We start from the raw sequence: 25,474 nt of genomic DNA, 5'->3' as shown, positions 1-25,474 counted from the left end.
TCTAACTCCATTTTAGAATCCGTTGCTTTGTTTCTTTTATTTGTCCTTTTCCTGCAAAAAAAGGGGGTATCAATAGATTCAACTTCAATTCCCACCGACATGAGCATTGTCTTTTTCGGCCCACATCCGGAGAACCGCTCTCTCCACGACTATTTGCGCTTCTTCCTCGCATTTGGTGAGGTCTGCCTCTACCGTGTCCCGCTCAAATTGGTTCTCTTGTTGATGGACCTTGACCCACTGCTTGTGTCTTTCACACCGTTTCTTGGTACAGACCCCGCGAGTCAAATCGTCCTCTTCATCCGCCTTGTCGCCGTTCATGGCTGTATCGCCATCGGCATCAGTCGGTTCGGAGTGGGGATAGCTCGTAGCCAGAAGCTCTGGTGTTCCTTCTTTGAGCGCTTTCGCTCCAACTTCAGAAAGTCTCCATTCGTCGAATTCTTCATCCGACCATGCCAGTCGAGAGTCAAACCCGCATATATCTTTCCATCCGCCTTTCGGGTCGTTCTGCTTGAACCGCTCCAGGATGCTCTTCGACCGTTGGCGTACAAGGGGCAAGAATGCATCGCGAGCCGCAAGCATGTCCTTGCGATGGAGCAGCTCGTCACGCTGCTTCCGTAGTTTCTCGATCTTCGACGCCTCGTCAGCAGAGTATGTCAGGCCCTTGGCATCAATGTCTAGGCCAAGCTTCTTATTGCCCTTGGTCTTTGTTTCTGTCTCGGCATTTTCGCTCTCCTCAGGTTCCTCGGGTGGAGGAGAGATAATGCGCTCGCCAAGTCGGCGAAACTCCTCGGTTGAAGACACCTCCATTATTACAGCCTTGAGATCGCCAGCAGTGAGGACGCCACCTCTACTGCCAATATCGTCAGGTAGCCTGTCGTGGTCTCCGCTTGGGGTGTCGGCTTCGTCGGCATTATTCGAAGCGGGTGTGTTTGCTGCACGGGATCCATCGGTGGGATCAAGCTCAGCGCTTCCTGGTGTCCGGCCGACAGGGGTTGGCTTTCGAGAAGCCATAGGCCCCAAGTTAAAGTGTTGGATCTTGCGAAGCATAAACTCTCGGCCGTGTTCATCGGAGCAGTACTTGCTAGGATTCGGTCTCACAACGCGAGCTGGTTTACGACATCCAGCCAGCCGACACATCGGCTTCCATGTAGTCCATCCCTTGCCTTGCTCTTTGCAATGAGGGCCTAGTGAGATGTTAGCCGAATGCTTCAGTGACCACGGTGGTTATTTGAAACTTACAAATATACTTGTCGATCAGATCCGCGTCTCTTCGATCGATATTGACACACTTCCCATGGAACCAGTCTTCACACCCGCCATCACAGCCAATCATCCAAGTGTGATTATCAGGCCGACGGCAGATACAGAATATTCCACCGTCTTCATCGTCGTCATCCTCATCCTCATCGCCAGCGTTATCCTTACTCCCTTTACTCTTGTTTTCAGGAGCCGGGGATCCCGCTACAGATGCAGATGTAGAACTGTGTTTTTTTGATTTGCTGCCCTTGCCACCGCGGACGGAAGAAGGGGTATTTGAGCGGCGTCCATCAACACTGTCGCCATCTTGGTCGTTAATCTTGCGCTTTTTGGCTGGAGGCTTTCTCGCCGTCCCTTTTTTTGTAGCGCCGGAGACCGATTTTCTGCTTGATGAAGCAGGTTTTGTGGAATTTGCTGGTGATGACCGGTCTGAAGATGATGCTCTTGATGCCAGTCCATGCTTCAGGTTTGAAATTTTCTTTGGGGTGGGGTGTTCCTCGGGGATATCTGTGCCATCAAGTTGAGTCACGGCAGACTTTACCTCCGTGTCGTCATTAAGAGGATATTCCTCTAAAGGCAAGCCCAATGGCTCGGTCTTGACTTCTGGTCCCGATGGAGTAGAAACGTTGTCATAAAGATCGGTCCAATTCTGTGAATTATCCGCATTCTCTCCAAGACCATTTATGAAAGTTGGTTCAGGGATTCTAATTTGTTTATGCACCTTTTTGGCCCTTTCGAGGCCAAAAAACCCGCTTTGTCTCCAACCAAGGATTCCCACGATCTGGTCATCTTTGAGAATGATGTTGGACCGAACCATATCATTATGAACCAGGCATAGATTCTCAGCCTCTCGTTTTTCGCCAAATAGTATTTCCTTCTCGTGGGATTGAATATCGGGCTGGGGTTGTGAATTGAGTTCACTTCGAACGTAAGAAGGGCTATCTGGGGCGGGCTCGAGGGATCCCAGGCGTTGCACGACATGGTGACATTGTTTCTTTATCGAGTTGATTTGCTCGGTTGTCAGGTATCTCCAGGCAACCTCCAGAGAGACACCGGGGATTCGAGACTCCACAGTGACATTTTTTCCTTCAACCGTCCCATAAAAGTATATCACCGGCACAGCTATTCCGATCTCTTTAAGGGTTTGTTCTGCTTTCCTTGCTGAGAATAGCTCGTTTGCATTGATGCACGAATATTTCTCTTCCGCACCATCGGCAGGTTCACTGTCAACTCTGATAATAGCGCTGCCAGCAGCGTAAGCCTCCCGAGCACCCGGCAGATTTAACGCATTTTCTGGGGTCCATAACCTTTTCACAGAATCCTCCCAATACGAAGTTGCTTCGGGGTCGGATTGGTGCCATTGATCATAGCGGGGTTTGAAGTCATCGTCATGGGGCGCATATCGGCCGTAATAGGCACTACGGCTGAGATATGGATCGTCTTTTGGTATCAAATCGGGATTTGTTTCGTACGGGTTCGTAGGTGCTCTTTGGCCATCAGCGGGGCCTGCGGAGCCATTAACCTGGCTGGGAGCAACAGGCACACCCATATCAGCAGACATTGAGCCTTATTGTAAAGTTCGCTATATCTATAAGTTGTTCCGGACTTTTCAAGCCGGAGATATCAAATCGCGACAGGTATGCGAAAATAGGATAAGAGCGAAAGGCCTTGGAACCTAGGTGGTGAATGTGGGCTTTGTCGAGAGCAGAGGCATTATGGACACCCAGCGGATGGGAAAAGGGTATATAATAGAAAGCAGCAGGAAAGGATAGCAGGCCGTTCACGATTTGATGCGAAAGGTCAGGCAGGTCAAGAACACTTGTTCAACTGTTTGGTTCGACCTGCTCCGGCGACCGGCGACAGAGTTCGGAGGTGGCTGCGAGACCGACTTGATCCCTATTGCCTGGATATCAGCCAACACCTGCTTTTTGTGATGAAGCAATTGATTCCGATAATTACTGAATCTCAAGAAGCACCACTAGAGTCCACGAACCCTGCGAGAAGAAACGCGTCGTCGGTTGCCAGCGAAGCTGTCCTGTCGGCGGACGCGAAGGAGTTCAAGATTTTGGCAGTTTTCCCGCCCGGAGTTAAGGCAAAGGCGGTCAAGGTTAACCCCGGTATATGGCCGTCTCTCTTTCAACTTTGTCGACTTTCAACACTACTTCAACTGGGCTTCTACAACTCATTTAGCTTTCCAAGCGCAGAATATAACTAGCTTTGATGGATTATGTTCATATGATGGATTTGAACTGCGTTTTCAGATGACTGGACAGCGCGCAGTCCTCTGATGGAAGTTTCCTATATCGATGTCGCACGCAAATCCAGTCATCAATGTGAAAGCCCCTAGCCTTCTCAAGCCATTGCCTATACATGCTTACGGGCATTCGAACTGTCGATTTTTGGCGGGAGAGCCAGTCACCTGGAGACTTTTACATAACCTTCAATTGCTAGGATCATCACTGCTTAGTTGCTAACCGTGAATGGATTTGACAGCGAAGCTGTGACCTTTTGCTACATTGGGCAACCGTAACCTCTTACCTACGATGAGATATGGCTGACAGTTGATCATCCCGATGATCTGAGAGCTTTGATTGTTGACTGGACGATGTATCCCAGGAGAGTCATCAGTGATTGACAATTCCAGCAAAATAAACAGCATCTGAGATAATAACACACTTCAATAATCGGTACATCTACTTCTGGCATTGATATTGCATTATGCCTTTTCAAGCCCCCGACTGACAGGTTTCTTGGTCCAGAGTTTCACCAAGTAAACAACGGGCTATGCACTCTATCTATCGGGCTCTGGATTTTCGATGACTATAAAATCATGAATGGAGTTTGTGATCCGGTCTTGGTGAGAATCTCACCCCGATCGGGACTGCAGTGCATATATGTATGCGACATTCAGGAAGGATGTTCTATTCTTGATACATGCAGGGGCCTGTGATTATGGGGTCACATGTCTTAAGCTCTGCAGGTACAGGGTACGCTAAGGCTTTAGGCATATTCGGGGGCTATTTCTTCCAGGACGAATTGGGCTTCGCTATTAATAGCGATAGCATCGGGCTCAAATTTCAATACGGCCAAAGATGGGGGCCAAAACAAAAGAAGGTTGTAAGATGCCTGTCACCTTGGATTTGAAGATGTTCCTATGAGCATGGAAATGGTATGCAGTCGGATATCCGGGTTGAAAGAAAAGACCGTTGGAGATGACGAGTGAAGATGGCGGAGCGAAAGCTACATCCGAGGGGAAGCGTGTGGAGTAAGGGCGAGAGGGCGTAGGCCAACACTATGATAACATGATTCATTGCCCAAGAATAATAATATGGAGCAGGGACATACTATCTTACATCATGTCATATCCAGTCAGGCATTCCCGATTCCATGCATGATTCTCCCACTCTCATCGTCGGCTTACTAGCTACAACCATGGCTTCGGTGCCGCAAACAGTCGAAAAGACTTTTCCCTCCACAGACGAACTAGCCGCAGCGATGCGGGTCCTTCCAGCAATTCTAATGATCCCTAAATCCTTCGCCTTGCCCTAGAATCAACAAAATTGATGTGCCTGGTCAGATAGTACTAGAATCGGAGGGGTTCCGGATCTGTAAAATAATGTTGGTCTGTATTGCATTGTGATTGGCTCTGGAATGGGTGTATCACCCGCCCAATCAGATACAAGCACCCTCTTCCCCAAACCGTCTGCCTCAACTCTTCGACATCCATGGTCAAAACATTTCTCGACTCCATCCCAAGATTTCATCAACGATCGTCATTTTTTTCGATTGGTTCTATTCTGCAACCAGACAATGTGGTACCAGTCGTTAGATATGAAGCTATTGAATTGATGACATGAAGCTAAGCTCGCTGTGGTCTAGGATGTCCGTCATGTCCACTCCAACAAGTCTAACTGTCTGTCTAACAGGATTTTCGATCTGCACTCTGCAGTCGCATCGTCTTAAAGTTCTGATGTCGATAGGATAATAATAGATACAATGTCCCTTGCGGGTTTGCGATTGTCCAACGACAATGCCAGATGAGGGTCAACGCCAGGTTTTCTTCGTCTGTTGGTCACGGAGTTCCCCGAGTCTCCGTGAGTGGTGTGTATGCCGTACGCTATATGAGCGTATCCATTGATCAGCTTGAAGCTCGTGGAACATACCACAGAAGCAGGGTCAACCGCAGCAGCAGCGGAACTGAACCATGACTTGTCAACTGCCTCTCTGCATCGGAGCGCCAAGAGTAAAAGGGAACACAGCCCAGTTCTGAATCCCCACGGTGCTGGTGTAGTCCATGTGTACTAGTACCCCCGTACTAGCATGCCCATTGATGAATACCGCGTTTCTGGCGCATTAGCTCCCATAGCCATCACAGCCCCCATTCATATTAAGTGGTTTGCAACTGTCTAGTCAAGTTACAGCCAATGCCATCCCTTCGCCTCCAATTACCATGAAGAATAAAGGGGCCAAAAAGAAGGACCAGAATGCACTATGTACTGCTAGCCTAGCGGATTCTTGTCGGATTACGATAGCACATGTTTTACGACAAGAACAAGGCCACCGATCTGGTGGGTCTATCCCACCAGACATTCGAGTCTTTGTCTTTCCCTCCGGGTCCCAGTTTCTGACGATGTCTGTCCTGATGTTCCCAGTCTCTGTCCAAGTGACGGAAATCCAATCACAATTGCGTCCCACGAAGCACGAGGGGCATCCCTGTGGGGAGAAAGAAGACAAGGCTGATTTTGTTTCCGCCAGAGTTGAGATTTCGGATATTCCGGCCGCCATTCCACTCTGGTGATTCCTCATCGGCTTAACGATTAATCTACTATCTGCCTGTGGCTCTCTATCTGCTATCATAGCCCCCAGATCGGCCTTCCTTGCGAGTGGAGCGCTTTCCGAATAATCCCAATTATCTCATCATTGTTGTCGGGATGGTCAGTGGTTACGGATAAAGCGCAGATCATACCAGAAATCACTAAGATTCACGCCGTTTCTCCCTGCAAAAGCCACCCCCTCTAAAGTTTGCATCTCAGGCTCACATCTGTTAGATTACAACTCTATTCGGCCTTCAGCTCTAGTCAGCCTGCAACTATAATATTTCAACTGCAGGGGCGAAGTATAATTAAAAACCAAGCGAAATTTTTGACCACATGTGTGTCCGTTGACTCGAACAAGATTGCTCCCCACTTCCACGCGAATTTCAGTCCCGATTGATCTTCCTACTGGTTTCATTTTCCTTGGTATTATCTAGTGTTATTTACGGACGGGGTCCGGCGCCCCGTAACGTTATTCTTGCCCAGTGGACCCTCCTGTTCGACAGGGCCGGCCCTGTCTTCTGTTTTCTGGACTGTTGCTCCGCAAATTTACCATCCCTGAAAAGTTATCCTTTTCATCTTATCATTCCTTCGGTCAATACAGAGCACTAGAAGCGAAATAAGAAAAAAAGCACGTCTTTGACTTACTATGCTCGGCATTGAAGTTTATTGCATCAGGTCGATTGGCATCTACATTGCAGAAACAGGGCACAGGGAAGACAAGAAAGCGGGGCTTGGGTTTCACTCGTCAAAGGCAAACAATGTCAGATAAAGTTGAAAGTGCAGAATTGAACGCAGAACCACCCCAAATGCGTTGGCAATTCATTGATGCTTCGAACAATAGTCGAAGCAACCTGACTCAGGTGAAGCGCCATGTGATGCAAGAGTATATGCGCCAAAAGCGCCAGGATACTTCTCAACACCAGAGCGATGACGAAAACCAACCTGAAGGACAAACCTCGCAGCAAAAGAAGCGTCGGCGACCGAAACGGACAAGAGGCTCAAAAAAAACGGCGCCGAGTGAAAAAAGCGACAAGGCTGGGGAACAAAAGGTAAAACAGCCTATCCCAACAGACCAGCAACGCAAAACAGAGCCTTTTTGGGGTCTAGGTGATGATGGGATAGAGGAGATTGAACGGGACTTGATAGGTGCTGTGGATTTCTCATACACGGAGAATTCATCCTCTTTGCCCTACAGGTCCTCCCCAGCACCGTCTCATCAATTTCCCGTGTCGCCAAACTTCCTATACACATCAAGCAACAGTTCAGATTTTGGAAACTTGCCTCCATGGCCACCCACTCCTACGCCCTCGTTTGACATCACACTTTCTCCTAAGTCGATACTTAGCGCTGCCCGGACCGATCCCTTCAACACTTACCCGGTAGAGTTAGATACGGACGGCCAGAGGCTGTTCGACTTTTATGTTAACGAAATGCCCGCCTGCTCTTACGGAACGCATTTTAGATCACCCAAGGCCCACAACTGGTACACGGCAGTATTTGTGCCAGAGGGCATGAAAGGTGCCGTGGCATTTCAAAACACTATCCTCGTGCATGCGGCCAACACCTGGGCGTGGGTTCGCAACGAGACCGAGACCAAGAACACCCTCATTCACCGCGACCGCTCAATTTCCATGCTCCGGGAGCATATGATGAAGAACCCAAAGGACATCTCCGATGTTGCGATCATAGGGTGTCTTAGTGCTGCAGGATTGGAGGATTTTGATCCGCGTCCTGGGCATAAGGAGATCAGCTGGGTTCACATGAGAGCAGCAAGGGAGATGATACGGGCGCGAGGAGGCCCAGTGGCCTTTGAGAACACTCGCTTGGGAATGTTGATCAACTGGCAAGATTATATTCTGAGCGGCTATGAAACCCAAGGTCCAAGCTTTTCCTTCGAGCCAAACCCCCCGGTCGGTTCTCTATTCGAGCCACAAGTATCCCAAACCAGTGAACTATGTCATTCGATCCCTTCTCCTCCACACTCCACCTCGTCGATATTTTCTGAGCCATGTTCCCCTAGCCACTTAGCGATGGCTGCCGCAAGCCAGCCATCCTTTTCACCCAGGGACGAAATCCAGCACCAATTTGATGAGTTCATCGAGTTCCTCAAACGTTGTGAGCAACTCTCGGTCTATCAACGGGATAATTCCAATAAGTCCACAATGCCCACAAGGCACACTTCCTTTCAGTGCACAGCGCTTCTCTACCAGATTTTGGCCGCACCTCCAGGCGCCCGTTTCACCACCTCAGGTGACCGGAAGCAGATCGTCGCGCGGCTGGTTGCTTTGATGATGCTGAACGCCGGCCTCTGGGACTATCGATTCTCGATGGTCCGTAGTGAGACCTTCCTGCAAATCCTAGAACAGAATGTGATCGACAGTGAAGTCAACACAAGCGGCTCGATTGAGGCGCTCCTACAGATTATGCTTGCATGCAAGGATGGAGCTGTCAACAGTGACACAAACTTGAATTTCTTTTTCACTGGCATTCCTACCTCTCCGGACGAATGGCAGGAGCTACCTGATTTCACGCAGTACTCACCCACGGCGCAGACGCCGTACGGTCGACCATGGTTCGCGGGGCGGATGCTCAAGGTCGCCAAACGGCTGTCACCAGAGTCTTGGGCGCGAGTCAACAACTTTCTCTTCTCGTGCTTGACGTTTCAGGTCCAAGAGCCGGCGGTGGGTATGTGGGAGGATGAGCTACGCGGGGAGGTTCTCAGTGCACCATTGACGAGCTATATAATGCCTGCTTTGAAAGGATGATATCCAACTTCCATCTGTTATAAGTATTTATGCATTTCAATTGGCGTTTGAGTACATGTTTTCTTGGTCCATTCGTTATACCCTAGTTTATATGGAATTTTGGATTATTGATACCTAAAAGGTCATGTGCGAACATTTCCATTGTTCTATCACTTGTGTTAGTAGTGAGGACTATATATGCTAGTTAAAGACAGTATTGTAAATCGGGTATCTCAACCGTAAGAAACAAACATATCAGTGTGCTATAATCATTATACAAGAAGCAATATATGAATTATCGATGCTCAACACACGAAGGATTCAACTTGATCGCATCCGCCGAATCGTTGCTGCTAATACCGTCACTGGTCTTTGAATAGACCATTGTATGCTTATAGGAATGGGAATTTCCCCCAGGGACAAGCTCGCTCTCCGAAACGGCATGGGCAAAGACACGCTCGACCTCTTCGAGAGAGTTCCCAGCAGTCTCGGGATAAAAGAACCAAACGATAACCGAGGCGACCCAGTTGAAGGCGACGAAGCAGTAAAAGTAGCGATAGCTGATGCGAGTGATGGCGATGGGCGAGCACTGGGCGAAGACGAGGTTGATGCTCCAGTTCGTCGCGGTCGAGAGTGATGAGCCTCTGGCGCGGATAGCGGTGGGGAAGATCTCAGTTGGATAGACCCAGGAGATGAGACCGAGGCTGGTGAAGAAAAAGGTGAAGACGAAGAACATGCTGACTGCGGCGCGGAGGGCGTTGGCGTTGGGGGTGGTGGAGAAGTCGTAGTATCGGGCTAGGGTGCCTTCGACGCACATGGTAGCGCCCATGCCCAGCAGGGAGGGGATGAGGAGCTTGCGGCGACCGACGCGGTCGATGAAGAGCATAAAGAATGTGTTCCAGAAGACTGCGAGGGCGCCCCAGACACCGGTGATCATGAGAGAGGTTGAGTGGGACAGGCCTAGGCCTTGGTAGATGCGAGGGCTGTAGTTTTGGATGACGTTGGTGCCGGAGGTCTGGGTGAAGATTTGCATGCCACAGGCGAGCAGGACGCGACGTCGCCAGCTAGTGTTGAGGAGGAGTTGGCGCCAGGAGCGGACGATGGTGCGTTTCTCGTAGGCAACGCTATCGCTAATCTGGGCGAACTCGTAGTCGATGAGTTCCTGGTTGGAGCGATCGCGATTCAGATGCAGACGGGTGAGGGTTGCTCGGCCAGCCTCATCATGGCCTTTTTCTATCAGCCAGCGAGGAGATTCAGGGAGGAACCAGACGCCACAGCAGAGAATGACGGCGGGCAGAGCTTGAAGGGAGAGAGGGAAGCGCCAGGAGAAATCGCCCGAGTGAAGAGAACAGCCGTAGCCAACCCATTGCTGAGGGGGAGATCAGTATTTAAGAAGAACCAGAAGATCAAAGTGCAGGCTTACAGCGACCATGGATCCTATGCCCATCATCCACTGCTGCATACAAGTCAACAGGCCGCGAACTCGAGGCGGAGCGACCTCACTCTGGTGTCGTGTCAGTATACTCTCTGTGCGGATAAAAGATTTGCACGTACGCAGTAGACAGGGACAGTGACCGACATCAAGCCAATGGCAAGGCCAGCGATGAACCGACCAGCGATGAGCATGGCGATCGTCACGGCACCACCTTGGAGAGCAGCGCCAAAGGCCGCGAGAAGACCGCCGATGAACATGACGAGGCGACGGCCAAAGGGATCAGAGAGATAGGAGACGACAATTGAGCCGACAATGGCACCTCCTGAGTAGTGTTATCAGGTGTTTTGTATAAATTATAGGAGGACAAACCAGTATAGGAGGCGACAATGCCACCGGTAGCAGCATCGGAGGGATATCCAAACTGGTGCAAGAAAGAGGGCTGGTCGATGCTGGTGGAGATGACGCCGGCATCGTAGCCAAAGAGGAACGAGCCCAGGGCTGAAAAAGCACAGCAGAAGCTGACGAGAAGGAAAGCCATTGTTTGGTGGATTTAGGTGGATGTGAGATGGCTGAGATAGGGTTAGGATTGATGGTGTTGATGGCCCCCAAGGGGTTCAGTTATGGTGGCGATGAGAGGATAGCAAAGCCACGCAGATCAATGGAGATGGAGGAGATGAAGAGGAGAAAGACACGAGAATATAATTTGATGATGAGGAAGACGATGATAAATATAGATTGTGATTGAAGAGCGACGTGATGAATTGATGGTTGGTGGAGAGAATTGGAGAAGAGAAAAATGAAGCTATTGCGATCCACACAAGCAGAATTATCAATCAGGATATCTTTTTTTATATTCTTTATAATTATATTGTTATATATATTATGTTCATATAGAATATTTATATAGATGAGATCGTATTTCTGGCTATTATAGTCTATTTATTCTAATCTATTCTTATTCAATGCAGTCATGGTCGTACAGTAGTCTGTATAGCATCACACTATCATCCTATCCATCCTATAACTAATTCAATATCAAGATAAATATCAATACCATATCTATTGAATAAGAATAGAATAAATAATAGAATAGATAGCATATAAAATCTAAAATATTACTGATAGATAGATGCCTCGGCTGACTGTAACCGATGGAAAAATCAAGATTCGTCCCTGACTCAAAATGCCGATTCAACGCTGATCGTTTCTTCCTCTTCCTCTTCGCCTTCATCATCGCAAGATATCGTCATTCTATCTTTCTTCTCGTGTTCTTTTTCTTCTAGACTGTTTCTAGCCTGACGATCCTTCTGGGCGTCCAATGTAGTCGCTGGCCTCTGCTCATCTCATCTTACTCTCCCCTCTCTTCTCTCTCTCTCTCTCTCTCTTACGCTTCGCATCTCACTTCCATCTGTCAAAAGTCAAAAAAGAAAATATCAGCAAAAAAAAAAAAAAAAAAAGAAACATCAAAAAGTGGATCTCCAGCCGATCTCTTCCTGTTTCTCTCCAGTCGATCCCATCTCGTCATCTTCACCTTCACTTCTTCCTCTCCTTTGACGGCGGCTTATCCGACCCTCGCACTTGTTTCCGCGAAGAAAAAAAAAAGTCAGCAAAAAAAAGCCTCACCCAGACAATTTCTGTCAATCAACCACCATCTTCTCCTTTTCATCCTCATCTTCACCTCCATCCCCTCATGCTCCTGTGATCTTCCCTCGTGGAGGTCTAATCGCTCCGATCGCCACGCGGGCTTCTCTCCCTTACGTTGCATCTGTCGTCTTCCCCTTACATGAATTCCCCGCGCCGCCAACCACGAGTTTCTTGCCGTTGTGTTTGATATTCCTGTGGATAGCATCATGGCTTCTGTCTCGAGTCCTCCTCATAATCCCGAGGATGATCCTCTGCTGGCCTCGGATTCGCAGTATTACGTCCACGATGACTCAGACCCCTCTTCTCACCTCCATGACACTCCAATGGCCGATGCCGATTTGAAACCGGTTAAGGAGCCTCATCCCCTGCAGAAACGACGTCGCGTCACTCGGGCCTGTGATGAATGTCGCCGTAAAAAGATCAAATGCGACGGGAAGCAGCCGTGTACCCATTGTACCGTGTATAGCTATGGTAGGTGTTTTTGATTGATCAGCGTCGGCTTGTTGCATCATCTCACGTCTCCGTCCAGAATGTACGTACGACCAACCCTCCAATCGCCGTCGGAATCCCGCCCCCCAGTATGTCGAGGCCCTCGAGACCCGTTTGCACAAGGCTGAAGCCCTCCTGCGAGTTGTCCTACCCGACATTAATCTCGATGATCCCCAATTCGACGTCCATGCGACGGAGCAGATGCTGGCCACCGCCAAAAAGGACAAGGAAAAGCTACAGCAACAGCAGCAGCAGCAGCAACAACAACAACAACAACAACAACAACAGAATGCTGCCAGTATTCGTAGACCGTCAATCAGTGCTGCTGCCGCAGATGGACCTGAAGGAGCAGACGAGTCATTGCTCGAAACCATGGTCGATAACTCCGGCTTGTTGGATATGGACGACCAGGGTCATTGGGATTATCACGGACATACTTCCGGTATCACCTTCATTCAACGGTTGCGCAAGCAGCTTGGCGCCCCCGACCTGCCAGCCGTCGGGCTCAGGTCGTCGCGCCCCATGTCGCAAATGCTGGAGAGTCCCAAATCCGTGACGGACTCCCCGCAGGATGGCCTTCTCCCTCCCACCCATGATCTACCACCCCGTGCGGTCGCACGGCGCCTGTGTCACAACGCCTTGGATGATGCTTGTTCTTTGATGCGATTCGTTCACGAGCCCTCCTTCTATGCCATGCTGGAGCGCATTTACGACACCTCGCCCGACCAGTTTACCAACGAAGAAAACTCCTTCCTGCCGCTTCTCTATATTGTTATGTCTGTCGGTTGTCTCTTCTCGGACGACGGAGCTGGTACCTTGGATGTATCTGGGTATGAAAGTGCAATTGGTCAAGGGTATGTTTATATACTCCTTCCCAATGACGTAGGTATACTAATTTGAAAAGGTTCCAATTTTTCAAGGCCGGGCGGCATTTACTAGATATCACCGACTGTCGCGACCTGACCTCACTCCAAGCAATCTGCTTCATGGTACTTTTCCTCCAATCATCCGCCAAACTGAGTACATGCTACTCATACGTCGGAATTGCTCTTCGCTCCGCCTTGCGACTGGGATTGCATCGCTCCGTCGCCGCCGACTTCAACCCCGTCGAGCGGGAATTGCGGAAGCGTATCTTTTGGGTCGTCCGGAAAATGGACGTGTACGTCTGCACGATGCTGGGATTGCCAATAATGTTGAGCGATGACGACATTGACCAGGAATATCCGTTGGCGATCGATGGGGAGTTTATCAACGCCGACGGCATCACGCCCATGCCCACAGATCGAACCCCGCTGATGGCCGGGCCCAATGCGCACACGCGCCTTGGCAACATTATTCTCAAGGTTGTCAAATACATATATCCCGTCAAGCACGCCCAATATCGGTCCAAATCCAATCAGCGGTACATGGTGAGCCACTCGAAAATCCGCGAGATTGAGCGAGATCTCCAGGCCTGGATGGAGGAATTGCCTGCAGCTCTTCGGCCCGGCACCGAAGTGTCTCCCCAACTTGAACGGTGAGTTTTGTCAATTGATATCCGGCGATAAGGTCTAATCTAGTCAGAATTCGACAACTACTCCGAATAAGCTACGCCCACGTCCAGATGGTCATGTATCGGCCGTTCTTACACTATGTTTCCAGTGGCTCGCAGGCCCGAGGAGTTGACAAACGCTCTTACGCCTGCGCTGCGGCGTGTGTCAGTGTCTCTCGCAACATCGTCCACATCACAACCGGAATGCACAAAAGGGGGCTCCTCAATGGCTCCTTCTGGTTCACCATGTACACCACTTACTTTGCCATCTTGTCTCTGATCTTCTTCGTTCTCGAAAACCCCGACTCGCCGACGGCCAAGGATGGCGTGCTCAAGGATGCCATGGAAGGCAAAAACACCTTGGCTGGGTTGGCTAAGAAGAGCATGGCAGCGGACCGGTGCTCTCAAAGCCTCAACGTACGTCTATGTCTTGGTAAATATCACTGATAAATGCCTCATTGCTGACAATCACAGTGTCTTTTTAAGAATCTGCCTGAATTGCTCAAGAACCGCCAGAGCTCAGTCGCCCCCGTCAATCTCAAGCGTCCAGCCCCCTCCAACAGACCAGTCAATGTCAAGCCCACAGCCCCCCAACGAACACCGCCTCAACGATCAAACACATTTCCTATTCAGCTGTTATCGAGGCAGACTAATGCTGAAGCTAGCAACACTCCCAAGAGTTTGGATGACAATCATACTGCCCATCGTAATCAACATAATCATAATCATATTAACGAAAATCACAACAATAACAATACTCCAGCCTGGAGGAATCCCACCCCAGAGCTTGTTACGGAGACATCGGCATCGTCACCATCCGACGGAATGACGGCAGATCGAATTAATCTTTCCTCCGCCACTGCATCCCCCATTCCCTCTTCACTGGCTCGGGACCAGTCGACACTTCCGTTCTCGCAGCAATTCACAAACCCCGGAAACCTCCCTGATCTTATGCCTATAATGTTTCCGTCGGATGACCCATTCGCCTATCCCACGCAGCCCATGTCTACGCTGGAAGATGACCACTTCCGTCATGATGGACTCCCATCACAATTCCCATTCGACTCGGGTTCCCAACGGGCAGCAATGTCAGCAAACCAAACTGGCATGGCGACACCTACGTTTGAAAGCTTCGCGAACCTTCCTCTTTTCTCGAATGGGACACCCGCTGGAATGACCGCTGCTGTCACTAATCGTCTTCAACAACATGGGACTCCACAAATGGGACGGTCTTCACGACTTCAATCCCCCGTGTCGCACAGCACGACCCCAGGCAGCGAGGCGGTTAACAGCCCTGATTTGGTGTCCATTCCCAACCAGAACTTCCTCTTTCAAGGATACAACTTCCCAGCCCAGAACCAGAACCAGAACATGTCTGTTGACCAGACTGTTTCGCAGCAGCAGGTACCTGCAATCGATGGATCCCAGAACTTCGGGATGGGAATGGATGATGGATCACTGGGGGTGGGGATTGACTTGGGGATTCCCCTAGACGATCTATTTGGGAACAGCGACTTCCGGGCTGGAAATCTCCCGAATGATGACTGGACCCAGTGGATGAATGTTGGAAATTAAAAGTTAAGATACAAGGATTCGATCTGGTTACTATTTATGTTGTTTCTACGAGGATATGAGCCTACATGTGTCATTGCGGGCGTTGATGGTTACATGGTTATGTGTATATGTTTTATACCTTAGCATGAGTAGTGTGAATATCATTCAACTATTTTCTAGTACCTAACTACATAATGCCACTGTTGTGGATGTTTATGGGCCTCTGTTATCCCGCATCCCCAAGTCGATCCGCAGACCCACTCGGATTCTCCCAGACAGAATCGCATGATTGACTTCCTCCATCCGACCGCATCCCGCAACAATGGCCCATTACCACCATCATCACCACCCACTACAGCCCATTTAGTGCTATATCCTCGAATGAAATGGCTTGATCTTATATATTCATAAATATTTTGGATATACACCCACGGGACCCGCCACAATGGCACTCCCTAATCTAACCACCCTCCTCACATGGACCTTCTACTTCATCCCGCTGTACCTCTTCGTCTTTGCGCCTCTCGCCCGGACATTCTTCCCATCGCTAGATACTGACTTGGGGGTGTTTGACGAGGGCGAGGATGGCGAGTATGAGTACGTGTATGACACAGATGGACTCAATCTCGCCGACGACAGCTTCATCAGTCCCGAGGATGATGTGCCTTTCTCCTGTGAGGTGGATGGGTATAAGACGCATATACTACAGAGACAGCCATTGGTGATTTATATTGAGAATTTTGTACGGGATGACGAGGCGAGTCATTTGGTTGATGTCAGGTGTGTCCTCTACATTTACTGGTATACCGTATACAGGATGAAAAAAAGCTAAGCTAAGAAAAAGTGTCGGGAAATACACTCCCTCAATAATCTACGACGGCATAACCGAACGAGTCGATCCCACCACCCGTCTCTCCGACCGAGCCCTCCTCGATCGGGACAACGTCGTGCGGTGTCTCGAGGAACGCGCGCGCGCGTTCCAAGGTTGGCAACCACACCTATACATCGAGCGGATGTGGGCTCAGCGCTACAACGCCTCGGGCCACTACAAGAACCACTACGACTGGGCGGGGTCGCTTGCGCGCGGCGGCGACCGGGTGAGCACGTTCATGGTGTACCTATCAGCGGAGTGTGAGGGGGGCGGGACAAATTTCCCGCGGATGAAGAGGCCGGTGAGCGAGAAGTGGTGTCGGTTTATCGAGTGTGGGAGCGAGCAAGAGGGGACGACGTTCAGGGCTATCCAGGGAAATGCGATATTTTGGGAGAATTTGAGGCCGGATGGGAGGGGGTATGAGGAGACGTGGCACGGGGCGAATGCGGTGACGGCAGGGACGAAGGTTGGGTTGAATATTTGGAGTTGGTATCAGCCTCCTAGGAAGAGAAGGATACGGCGAAATGATGGATGAGATGGGATGTGTGTGTCTGTGAGTGGGATGGGAAGATGGAAGATGACTGCAAGGATAGCGCTTGGGCCGACGGATGGAATGTCATCTGGATCGTTTAACTCCAGTCGTACCCCGTATTCTGGCGCGTATAGGCAACCAAATAAGTCATTCTTAGTAAGGAGGCGAACCAAGACCGGAGGAAGGGAGCGGGGGAAGTTCGCCAAGAGATGTCCCGTGGTTGGACTTGGCCACTAGGAGAAAGAAGAGGAGGAGAAGAAAAGCGAAGAAGAAGAGGAAATGACCAGGATTTGAGAACGAAAATTGAGCATGAGGCAATTGTCTTGCAATTTAGATTGGGTATTGGGTACGAGGGGGGAGTTTGAGGGAATTGATGCTATTCGGCATGGTTAGGGGTAATATTGGCGGTCTTACCGTATTATACGGTGATACACAACCTACCGAGAAATCCCACCTGGTAATAGACACTGCAGTATCTTGTCTGTGTAGCTACGATCAGAAGAGAATAATAAATCGTAAATCATGATAAATATATTCTTCTATCTTTACCTATCTTACCTATCTATCTATCTATGTAAATAATTATTTGTCCATGTGTAAAATGTAATCAGAATCTCCGTAATTCTACCGACACAGCCCGTTCTTGGCCCGTTCTTGTCGTCTTGTCCCTGTCGGTCTTGGAGTCTTGGAAGTCTCTCCGCCCGGCTTGTGTAAGCGGCTTTTTCTGGGCATTGCCGTTTGGGCTCCTTTTCGCTCCCCCAAAAGACAAGAATTCCCCTCTTCTTCCAAGACTTCCTCTGTCCTCTTTTCCTCCTTTCCTCTGTTGTCTTTCCTTGTCCTTTTTCTTTTGACTCTTGCCCACTACTGAGTCCTACCAGTACTGCCCCAGTACTGCTGTCTGCCAGTCTGACCGCGTGTTCAGACCCCTTTTGACCTGTCCAAAGCCATTTTTGTTTGTCTCTGCCCGTCTCCCTTTGGCTTTCTTGTCTCTACCCTTTATCTTTTCTATCAATCCCCCTCCTCTGGAAAGATTCCCTCTTGATCTCTCCAGAGTGACTTCTTGTGCTCTCCCTCTCTTCTCTTCCGCCGCTCCCAAGACAGGGACAAGAGATTTTTCTTGGCAATGTCGGAACACCAAGACACCACTTCTCCCTCCGCGGCTGCTGCCACGATGCCAACCCAGGACCATCACCAGCATCAGCAGTCCTCGACTCTCCCTGCCCAGGTCTCCGCTGCCGCTTCTCCCGCCTCGGTCACTGCCACCGCGCAAGCGGCCACCGCGGCCGTGAGTGCCTCGCCAATGAACGGTGCCTCGCGACCGGGTGAGGAGTTGTCGTGCTTGTGGCAAAACTGCTCTGAGAAATGTCCTACTCCTGAAGCTCTTTACGTGAGTCTCTCGCTTTTCTTTAATTTTGTATCAAATCTAACAGTCTGGTAGGAACACGTTTGCGAGCGTCATGTTGGTCGTAAGAGCACAAATAACCTCAACCTGACCTGCCAATGGGGTAGCTGTCGTACTACTACCGTCAAGCGCGATCACATCACCTCTCACATCCGAGTTCATGTCCCGCTCAAGCCTCACAAGTGTGACTTTTGCGGCAAGGCTTTCAAGCGTCCTCAGGATTTGAAGAAGCATGTCAAGACTCATGCGGATGACTCGGTTCTGGTCCGATCGCCCGAGCCTGGTGCTAGAAATCCAGATATGATGTTTGGTGGAAATGCCAAGGGTGAGTTACTATTCCTCTCAGGAAAAGCCAGTATGACTGGACAGTAAGGTCTGACTGAATATAGGATACGCCGCTGCTGCTGCCGCTCATTACTTTGAGCCCTCGTTGAACGCTGTTCCCACTCAGGGCTACGCCCATGCCCCTCCTCAGTACTACCAGTCGCACCCACCGCCCCAGGCGGCTAACCCATCCTACGGCAACGTTTACTACGCTTTGAGCCAGGGTCAGGAAGCTGGCCATGCTTCTTATGAGTCCAAGAAGCGCGGATACGATGCACTGAACGAATTCTTCGGCGACCTGAAGCGACGCCAGTTTGACCCCAACTCCTACGCCGCGGTCGGCCAGCGTCTCTTGGGCCTGCAGTCTCTCCAGCTCCCCATTCTCAGCAGCGGCCCGGTGCCGGAATACCAGCCGATGCCGGCTCCTGTAGCGGTCGGAGGTGGTGGTTACAGTCCTACTGGACCTCACCCCGCCCCTGCCTATCACCTCCCGCCGATGAGCAATGTCCGGACCAAGAATGACTTGATCAACATCGATCAGTTCCTCGAGCAGATGCAAAGCACCATCTATGAGAACGATGACCATGTTGCCGCAGCGGGTGTGGCCCAGCCTGGAGCCCACTACATCCACAACGGCATGAGCTACCGTGCCACCAACTCGCCTCCCAGCCAGATTCCTCCTAGCCATGCGGCGGCCACAACTTCTGCAGGTTCCATGATGGCCTCGTCTGCACACTCGCCTACTGCTGGTACACCAGCCCTGACTCCCCCGTCGAGTGCGCAGTCGTACACCTCCGGTCGCTCCCCAGTCTCTCTGCCTGCTACCCACCGTGTCTCTCCTCTGCATGATGGCGGGTCGAACATGTACCCTCGACTTCCATCTGCCACCATTGCGGATAGCATGACGGCAGGATACCCGACTGCATCGAGCGCCGCACCTCCATCCACTCTGGGCGGCATCTTTGACCACGACGACCGCCGCAGATACACCGGAGGCACCTTGCAGCGCGCTCGTCCTGAAGAGCGACGTCTGTCGGTGCAGATGGATATTTCTCAAGACGGCAAGGAGGACCGTGACCAGACTCCTCCAGCCAAGGAACGCACTGCCTCGCCGCGGATCTCTGCCAGTTTGATCGACCCCGCTTTGGAGTCGAGCACATCGAGCAGCCCAACCGATGCCGAGACCGCTCTGCAGACTGCCAAGGCCGCGACCGAGGTGGCGGAGCGGGAAGATGTGCAGTGGGTGGAAAAGGTTCGTCTCATCGAGTATCTGCGTAACTACATTGCCCACCGTTTGGAGCGTGGTGAATTTGATCTTCGTCTTGGCCAGATGCCCGCTCCCAGTGAGATGGGTTCTCCCGAGACTGGACATGATGGTCAAATGGAGGGTGTGGAGGAACACCACTCCCAGGACCATGAGACCACCCCCCAGCCGCCCGCTGAGGAAGCCAAGCCAGAGGGCGAGGCAGTCATGTACCCGACTCTGCGTGGGCTGGATGAAGATGATGATGGAGATTCGAAGATGCCGACCGATGTTTGATCTTTCTTTTTTTTTTTTTTTTTTTTCTTTTTTCTTCTCTCCATTTTTGTCTCATATATCCCTCTCTCTTAACGTCTGACGAATCTTCTTTCTTCCTTGATCTTATTCCCCCTTTTGTCCGACGAGGCTCTTGGCTTTTGTGGCGAGTCCCTTGTATGACCGTAAGCCATACATCCTAGCACTGCAACGAAGGCTGGGAATCCTACGTGAGGTGTTTTGTTTGATTGTTTCGATTCATTCTCCACTGGACAATGTCACTGTTGGATTTTTTTTATTTTTATTTTTTTTCTTTGTTTCATTTCTTCTGTGTGTTTTCATTTACTACATTCAAGTATACGGCCGAAGCCGTTTTCATTTCCCTGTGTTTGTATGATAGGAAATCCTTTTGACTGAATGCCATCTTTTCTCACTGGTTGAATTCATATTATTACTATTCTCTTTTCATCTGTAATGAGTCTTCCAGATTCGGCGATGCGACGGTGAGTTCGACTGTCGATCCCTCCGAATGGCACATTCCAACGGGCACAACCACCCCCGCTACTGAGCAACTAACAATTAGTCCATCGGCGATGCTTTGGTAAACGAGCAGGTCCAGCTGAATGCGGGGAATGACGCAAACAGACAAAGTTTGTTTCTTTTCTGTGATGGAATCATAGCGAAGATTACATCTGGTTCTAGTGGATATTATGGTGGAGATGGACCCAGGGTCGAAGTCGAGTCAACAGTTGGAGGTGATTTAAACAGTGGCATTGAGAGGATTCCGATGCTTTGTCTTTGCCTGATCCGGCGATGAGGAATTTGTTGGCTGTGTATTAACTATGTTGATGTTGTGGTTGGTTTGGATGATCTGATGATGTATGATGTATGATGCGTCACTGTACATCTACATCTCTACTATCTTCTGTCTACATCAACACGAGCTTCTTACAATCCATTATTGCTCTTGAATATAGAATATATCAGTATATCAATACATCAATAGAAGAATAATTCCATCTTACACCTATTCTATTTTTTTAATCTGTCAGTGACGTGATCGGAAACGGCCTGAGATCGAACGGTTCGACTGCTCCACAGTGTCTGTGACTCTGTTTACGGCGTAGCATTCAAGGTGATTATTATTCTTTTTCTTTTCTTTTATCTCTTCTCTTTTCCTACCTTCTATCCTCTATCCTTTGTCTCTCCTTTAATCCTTCTCTCCCTCTTCCTCTTCTCTCTCTATACTCTCTTCTCTCTGCGACGCGAGGCGGTCACGCCCCCAACCACCACGCGTTGCCCACTGAACGCCGACTTATCAAGAAATCGTCACGTTCCACTCCACCTCTTCACAAACCCTTTGTCTCCGGCCTTCTTGATTTCTTTGTTTGACCCAGTCTGGCTATTTGAATATAATAATAAATAGAAGACACTAACGGAAGAGAAAAAATACTGTGGCTGACACCAACCTCCGCGTCTGCCCTTTGCGTGGTGGCAAAAGAAGAAGAAGGGAAAAAAAAAAAACACTCTCGTTCCTTGGATTCTGCTCGACTTCATTCTGGGGTTCATCCGACTTGGAGGCGGGGGATATATTCCTGGTTAAGGGTTTTTTTTCTCTCTTCGTCTGTTGACTTGTTTTCCTCTTTCTTCGTTTTCTCCCTCCACCTTCATCCCTTCATTCCTGCTCTTTTGCTTGTGGTCTTTTTTTATCGTGCCTCATCTGCGGAGAAGGAAGTTTGATAAGAATTCTGTCGATCGACGTCACGAAATCTACGAGATTCTTTGCCCAACAACAACAACCCCCGACTTCCAACCTTCTTTGATCAACTACACGCATTAGACATCCGGACTTTGTGATCGTTTTACTTCTTCGTCGACCTCCGCCACCATCATGCCTTTATCCAACCGACGTCGCGCGCGGCGTAAGGAAATCCAGCTGCAGGAAACCTCGGACGCGGAGGCTCCGGATTCGTCGCCCAGTCGCCCTTCGACAGCCAAGAAACGCAAGGTGAGTTTCGCCGTCTGCTGTTTTCTTTCTGCTCCTGGTGGTGGTAGTGGTTAATCCGGGCTTTGTATTGTTGTTGCTGTAGGTCGAGCATCGTACCTCTCCTCGCTCGCGACCAGTCAAGAACGAATCCGCAGACGAAGCCGATGGCTCGTCGCCGGACAATGAGATGTCGGCGAATCAGGACCTGGTCGACATGGTCATTTCTTACTTGAATCCTCCCCGCGAGGAGGTACGCGTCCTGCGCGACCATTCGAATACGAAAACCGAGAACAAACAGAGTATCCGCGCCTATGCGAAGATTGCCGGCCGCAACTGGACCTACTACGTCAAGACCCTCCATGTCAACATTGGCCGCGAGCCCGACCGCGAACAGAAGCTGGATGAACAGTCGAGCCCCGTCACCATCGCTGCGCGGGCCCTGCCCGAGGTCCATGTCGATTTGGGTCCTAGCAAGTTTGTCTCGCGCCTGCATGCAGAGATCTTTTATGATGGAGAGGAGACGGCTTCGTGGCATATCCGCGTCAACGGGCGCAACGGCGTGCGTCTCAACAATGTCATCCTCAAGCGTGGCACCGATGCCATCATCTCCTGCGGCGATATCGTCGAAGTCGCAAACACCCAGATGATGTTCGTCACCCCAGGCGACAAGGCCAACATCCACCCCAGCTTCATCGAGCGCGCCCAGCGCATGGCCAATGGTGAGGAGGAACCCACCACGTGGGATGCGTCACAGCATGCCCACCCCGCGTCCCAGTCGCAGTCGATAACCACGGATCCCGCCTATTCGTTCTCCGCCGCCCCCGCTTCGAGCGGTCAGCCCTCGCTGGCCCCCGCCCCGCATTTCCTGAAGCGCAATGTCACCCCTCCGCCACGGTCCCCGGATACCGCTGGGGCTCGAACGGCCAAGCAGTCGCCGTTGTACAACCGGGGGATGATGATGGAGAGTACCGAGGAGATCGACTACAGCAACGACTCGTCCAAGGACCTGAAGCCGCCATACAGTTACGCTACGTTGATCGCGCAGGCCATCTTCTCCAGCGAAGAGGAGAAATTAACGCTGAACAACATCTACAATTGGATCATGGACAAGTACGCCTTTTATCGTCACTCCCAGAGCGGCTGGCAGAATTCGATCCGGCACAACTTGTCGTTGAACAAGGCGTTTCAGAAAGTACCTCGTCGAACGGACGAACCCGGCAAGGGTATGAAGTGGCAGATCGCCCCGGAATACCGCGAGGAGTATTGGAAGAAGCAGCTCCGCAAGGGTACGCAGTCGTCTGCGCCGTCATCGCCGGCCACAAAGGAGCCCATATCGCGGAACGTGGCCAATGGGTTAGAAGCCGTCTTCTCCGCGGCCGGGAAAAAGTCTCCACAGGTGTCATCGCCAGGGTTCAGTTCGTTCCCCGTGGCACCTGTAGAGGCGTATACACCTGAGAGAGGGCCGCGAGCCGGTCGGGGAGGACATGAACATCCGCTTCGCAATAATCACACCCGGGACTACGAGGAGCCTTCACCGCTGCCAACGCGAGCACGCAACGGTTCAGCGCACAATGGGAATAGCAGCACCAGCAACAACAATCTCAGTCGCACCTACGGACTTTCAGATAATGTGGCCGGGTCACCTCCTGTACTGTCGTCGTCGTACTATGACGAAGGGCCATCGTCGATGATCACACCCGCACCGCAGAGGCAACAACCCCGTCTTCCCCCGCCCAGTACAGCACAGATCCCGTCCAAGTTCATGCCGATGAGCTCGCCGGCGCAGTTCTGGAAATTCGCGGATATTGGCAGCACGCCTGCCCGACCGGTCCCGGACATGAGTCCGCTCAAGGGCGAGCCTGGAGATGCGATTGGCAGCTTCCCGAGTAGCAGTCCTCCACCGCCGAACATGGCAAGCCCCAGTAAACCGGGAACGTCGAATGGGCTAGGCCACGGACGAACACTGCCGCCGCTCAAGGAAGTTAGCGAGATAGAGAGTGTTCGACCGAGTCTGAACGGAGTGACCAAGATTGAACCACCAGCGACGGGACGACATTTGGGGAATGACGATGAGGACGATGAGGAAGATGATACGGGAGGGTTCGATCTGGCAAGGTGTGTATTCCTGATTTTCTATATGGATGGACAGTAGCTAACAAAAGCAGGGGTTTCCAACCCATTGGATCATACCATCGACAGTTGAGCAATGCAGCCCGAGCCAGCGCTGCAACGTCTTGACATTTCTGTACTTTTTGATTTTCTCTTTTGCTTCATTTCTTCTCTTCTTGCTACATGACGCTTTTCCACCTTTGCTATAAAAGTGCAATGACCGTGCTCTGGCAGCACCACCATCAATCTCGAGTGTATCTATTGCTGCATAGAATCTCGGTGTTGGCAGAGAACTGCCGGCTGGAGTTGGGTTGCTTTTTCTTCTTCTTTTTTTTTTTTTTTTTTTTTAATTCTTTCTGCTTCAATTGCTTTATTGGGAGGGAATGATTGTATGTATGTTATGATAGATAATGTATGATATTTGATTCTTTTATATATCATTCTCAAGCCTCAATCTCCGGCCAAAACCTCTCCTCCAACCATAACACCTGCCTCCACCACTGCGCACATCGTCCTCGCAGCCTCTCCGTCTCCTCAGCCCCCTTGACCTGCCCAGCCAACTCATCCACACAATCCCCAATCTTCTTCACAAACCCCGCAAACTCCTCACTACTCCAGTTGGGAATAAACCGATCCCTCAACGCCCCTCCATCCGCATCATTCCCCCCCTCCTGCTCACTCATCAACGAAGCCGCATACCGCCACGCCCGCAAATAGCACACCTCCGTCGCCCACAACACCACCAACCCCTCCAGCAGCGTCGTCGCCGCCGACCCCGCCGACATGAACATATCCACATACCCCTGCGTGATGCGGTTCGGCCCAAAGACCGTCTCACCCTGTTCACGCCCCGCACTCGCAGACCCAAACGCCTCGGGGAGCGCACACAAATCCAGCCCGTACTCGTCCGCGACGGACTCAAACAGACCCAGCTCGGTGCGGATGTTCACCAGCGCGTCGATGAGGGTGCTTGCGGCGTTTTGCTCGGCCGTGGGTGTGCGTGGCTTCGCGCTGTTGGGGTTATGTGTTGGGATGCGGATTTTCGAGAGCAGCAGCCCGATGAAGCGGATGTAGGACTGGGCGTAGAGCCGGTCTTGGGCGAGCCATTGCGAGAGAATCGGTTTGGGGAGGGTGCCGTGGCCGGCGGAGGTGAGGAAGGGGTGGGTGGTTGCTGTGGTGAGGGTTGTTGGGGAGAGGTTGCGGAGATAGGTGGTTAATGGGGTTGACATTTTTGCTGCTGCTGCTGGTTTGGATTTTGGGCT

At 50.8% G+C, this 25,474-nt stretch overlaps 9 protein-coding genes across 9 annotated transcripts; 5 read left to right on the top strand and 4 right to left on the bottom strand.

Moving 5' to 3' along the window:
- Nucleotides 1-84: 84 nt before the first annotated feature.
- ASPWEDRAFT_105239 (putative PHD transcription factor) lies at nucleotides 85-2,806 on the bottom strand (the record flags this gene model as incomplete). The annotated part of the gene is made up of 2 exons (XM_040827708.1): nucleotides 85-1,184; nucleotides 1,240-2,806. 2 exons carry the CDS (start codon nucleotides 2,804-2,806, stop codon nucleotides 85-87), a joined length of 2,667 nt encoding a protein of 888 aa, XP_040693010.1.
- Nucleotides 2,807-5,344: 2,538 nt separating this feature from the next.
- ASPWEDRAFT_369180 (uncharacterized protein) lies at nucleotides 5,345-6,210 on the bottom strand. The gene has a single exon (XM_040834575.1). The coding sequence runs from the start codon at nucleotides 6,112-6,114 to the stop codon at nucleotides 5,668-5,670; it is 447 nt and encodes a 148-aa protein (XP_040693009.1). The 5' UTR covers nucleotides 6,115-6,210; the 3' UTR covers nucleotides 5,345-5,667.
- A 622-nt stretch (nucleotides 6,211-6,832) lies between these two features.
- On the top strand, nucleotides 6,833-8,839 carry ASPWEDRAFT_49348 (sigma-70 region 2 family protein; the record flags this gene model as incomplete). The annotated part of the gene is made up of 3 exons (XM_040837268.1): nucleotides 6,833-7,123; nucleotides 7,247-7,984; nucleotides 8,123-8,839. The coding sequence occupies 3 exons, from the start codon at nucleotides 6,833-6,835 to the stop codon at nucleotides 8,837-8,839; spliced, it is 1,746 nt and encodes a 581-aa protein (XP_040693008.1).
- ASPWEDRAFT_128614 (sugar porter family MFS transporter) lies at nucleotides 8,651-11,035 on the bottom strand. The gene is made up of 4 exons (XM_040829241.1): nucleotides 10,623-11,035; nucleotides 10,373-10,575; nucleotides 10,242-10,322; nucleotides 8,651-10,187 (listed from the first exon to the last, which is right to left on the bottom strand). Exons 1-4 carry the CDS (start codon nucleotides 10,789-10,791, stop codon nucleotides 9,114-9,116), a joined length of 1,527 nt encoding a protein of 508 aa, XP_040693007.1. The 5' UTR covers nucleotides 10,792-11,035; the 3' UTR covers nucleotides 8,651-9,113.
- A 1,068-nt stretch (nucleotides 11,036-12,103) lies between these two features.
- ASPWEDRAFT_104905 (putative C6 transcription factor (Mut3)) lies at nucleotides 12,104-15,492 on the top strand (the record flags this gene model as incomplete). The annotated part of the gene is made up of 5 exons (XM_040827679.1): nucleotides 12,104-12,368; nucleotides 12,427-13,240; nucleotides 13,291-13,902; nucleotides 13,950-14,334; nucleotides 14,392-15,492. 5 exons carry the CDS (start codon nucleotides 12,104-12,106, stop codon nucleotides 15,490-15,492), a joined length of 3,177 nt encoding a protein of 1,058 aa, XP_040693006.1.
- Nucleotides 15,493-15,704: 212 nt separating this feature from the next.
- On the top strand, nucleotides 15,705-16,980 carry ASPWEDRAFT_368911 (oxidoreductase, 2OG-Fe(II) oxygenase family). Its single transcript, XM_040834566.1, has 2 exons — nucleotides 15,705-16,251; nucleotides 16,316-16,980. The coding sequence occupies exons 1-2, from the start codon at nucleotides 15,917-15,919 to the stop codon at nucleotides 16,875-16,877; spliced, it is 897 nt and encodes a 298-aa protein (XP_040693005.1). The 5' UTR covers nucleotides 15,705-15,916; the 3' UTR covers nucleotides 16,878-16,980.
- Nucleotides 16,981-18,045: 1,065 nt separating this feature from the next.
- pacC (putative C2H2 transcription factor PacC) lies at nucleotides 18,046-20,140 on the top strand (the record flags this gene model as incomplete). The annotated part of the gene is made up of 3 exons (XM_040827562.1): nucleotides 18,046-18,261; nucleotides 18,313-18,601; nucleotides 18,666-20,140. 3 exons carry the CDS (start codon nucleotides 18,046-18,048, stop codon nucleotides 20,138-20,140), a joined length of 1,980 nt encoding a protein of 659 aa, XP_040693004.1.
- Nucleotides 20,141-22,007: 1,867 nt separating this feature from the next.
- On the top strand, nucleotides 22,008-24,341 carry ASPWEDRAFT_169181 (putative forkhead transcription factor Fkh1/2; the record flags this gene model as incomplete). The annotated part of the gene is made up of 3 exons (XM_040830407.1): nucleotides 22,008-22,124; nucleotides 22,207-24,218; nucleotides 24,269-24,341. The coding sequence occupies 3 exons, from the start codon at nucleotides 22,008-22,010 to the stop codon at nucleotides 24,339-24,341; spliced, it is 2,202 nt and encodes a 733-aa protein (XP_040693003.1).
- A 314-nt stretch (nucleotides 24,342-24,655) lies between these two features.
- ASPWEDRAFT_169180 (putative transcription regulator PAB1642) lies at nucleotides 24,656-25,441 on the bottom strand (the record flags this gene model as incomplete). The annotated part of the gene is made up of 1 exon (XM_040830406.1): nucleotides 24,656-25,441. The coding sequence occupies one exon, from the start codon at nucleotides 25,439-25,441 to the stop codon at nucleotides 24,656-24,658; it is 786 nt and encodes a 261-aa protein (XP_040693002.1).
- Nucleotides 25,442-25,474: the final 33 nt, after the last annotated feature.

The sequence above is a fragment of the Aspergillus wentii genome (assembly GCF_001890725.1).
Source record: "Aspergillus wentii DTO 134E9 unplaced genomic scaffold ASPWEscaffold_2, whole genome shotgun sequence".
Lineage (NCBI taxonomy): Eukaryota > Fungi > Ascomycota > Eurotiomycetes > Eurotiales > Aspergillaceae > Aspergillus > Aspergillus wentii.
Note: the sequence above shows the minus strand (reverse complement) of the source record. Positions and strands in the feature narration are given on the sequence as shown.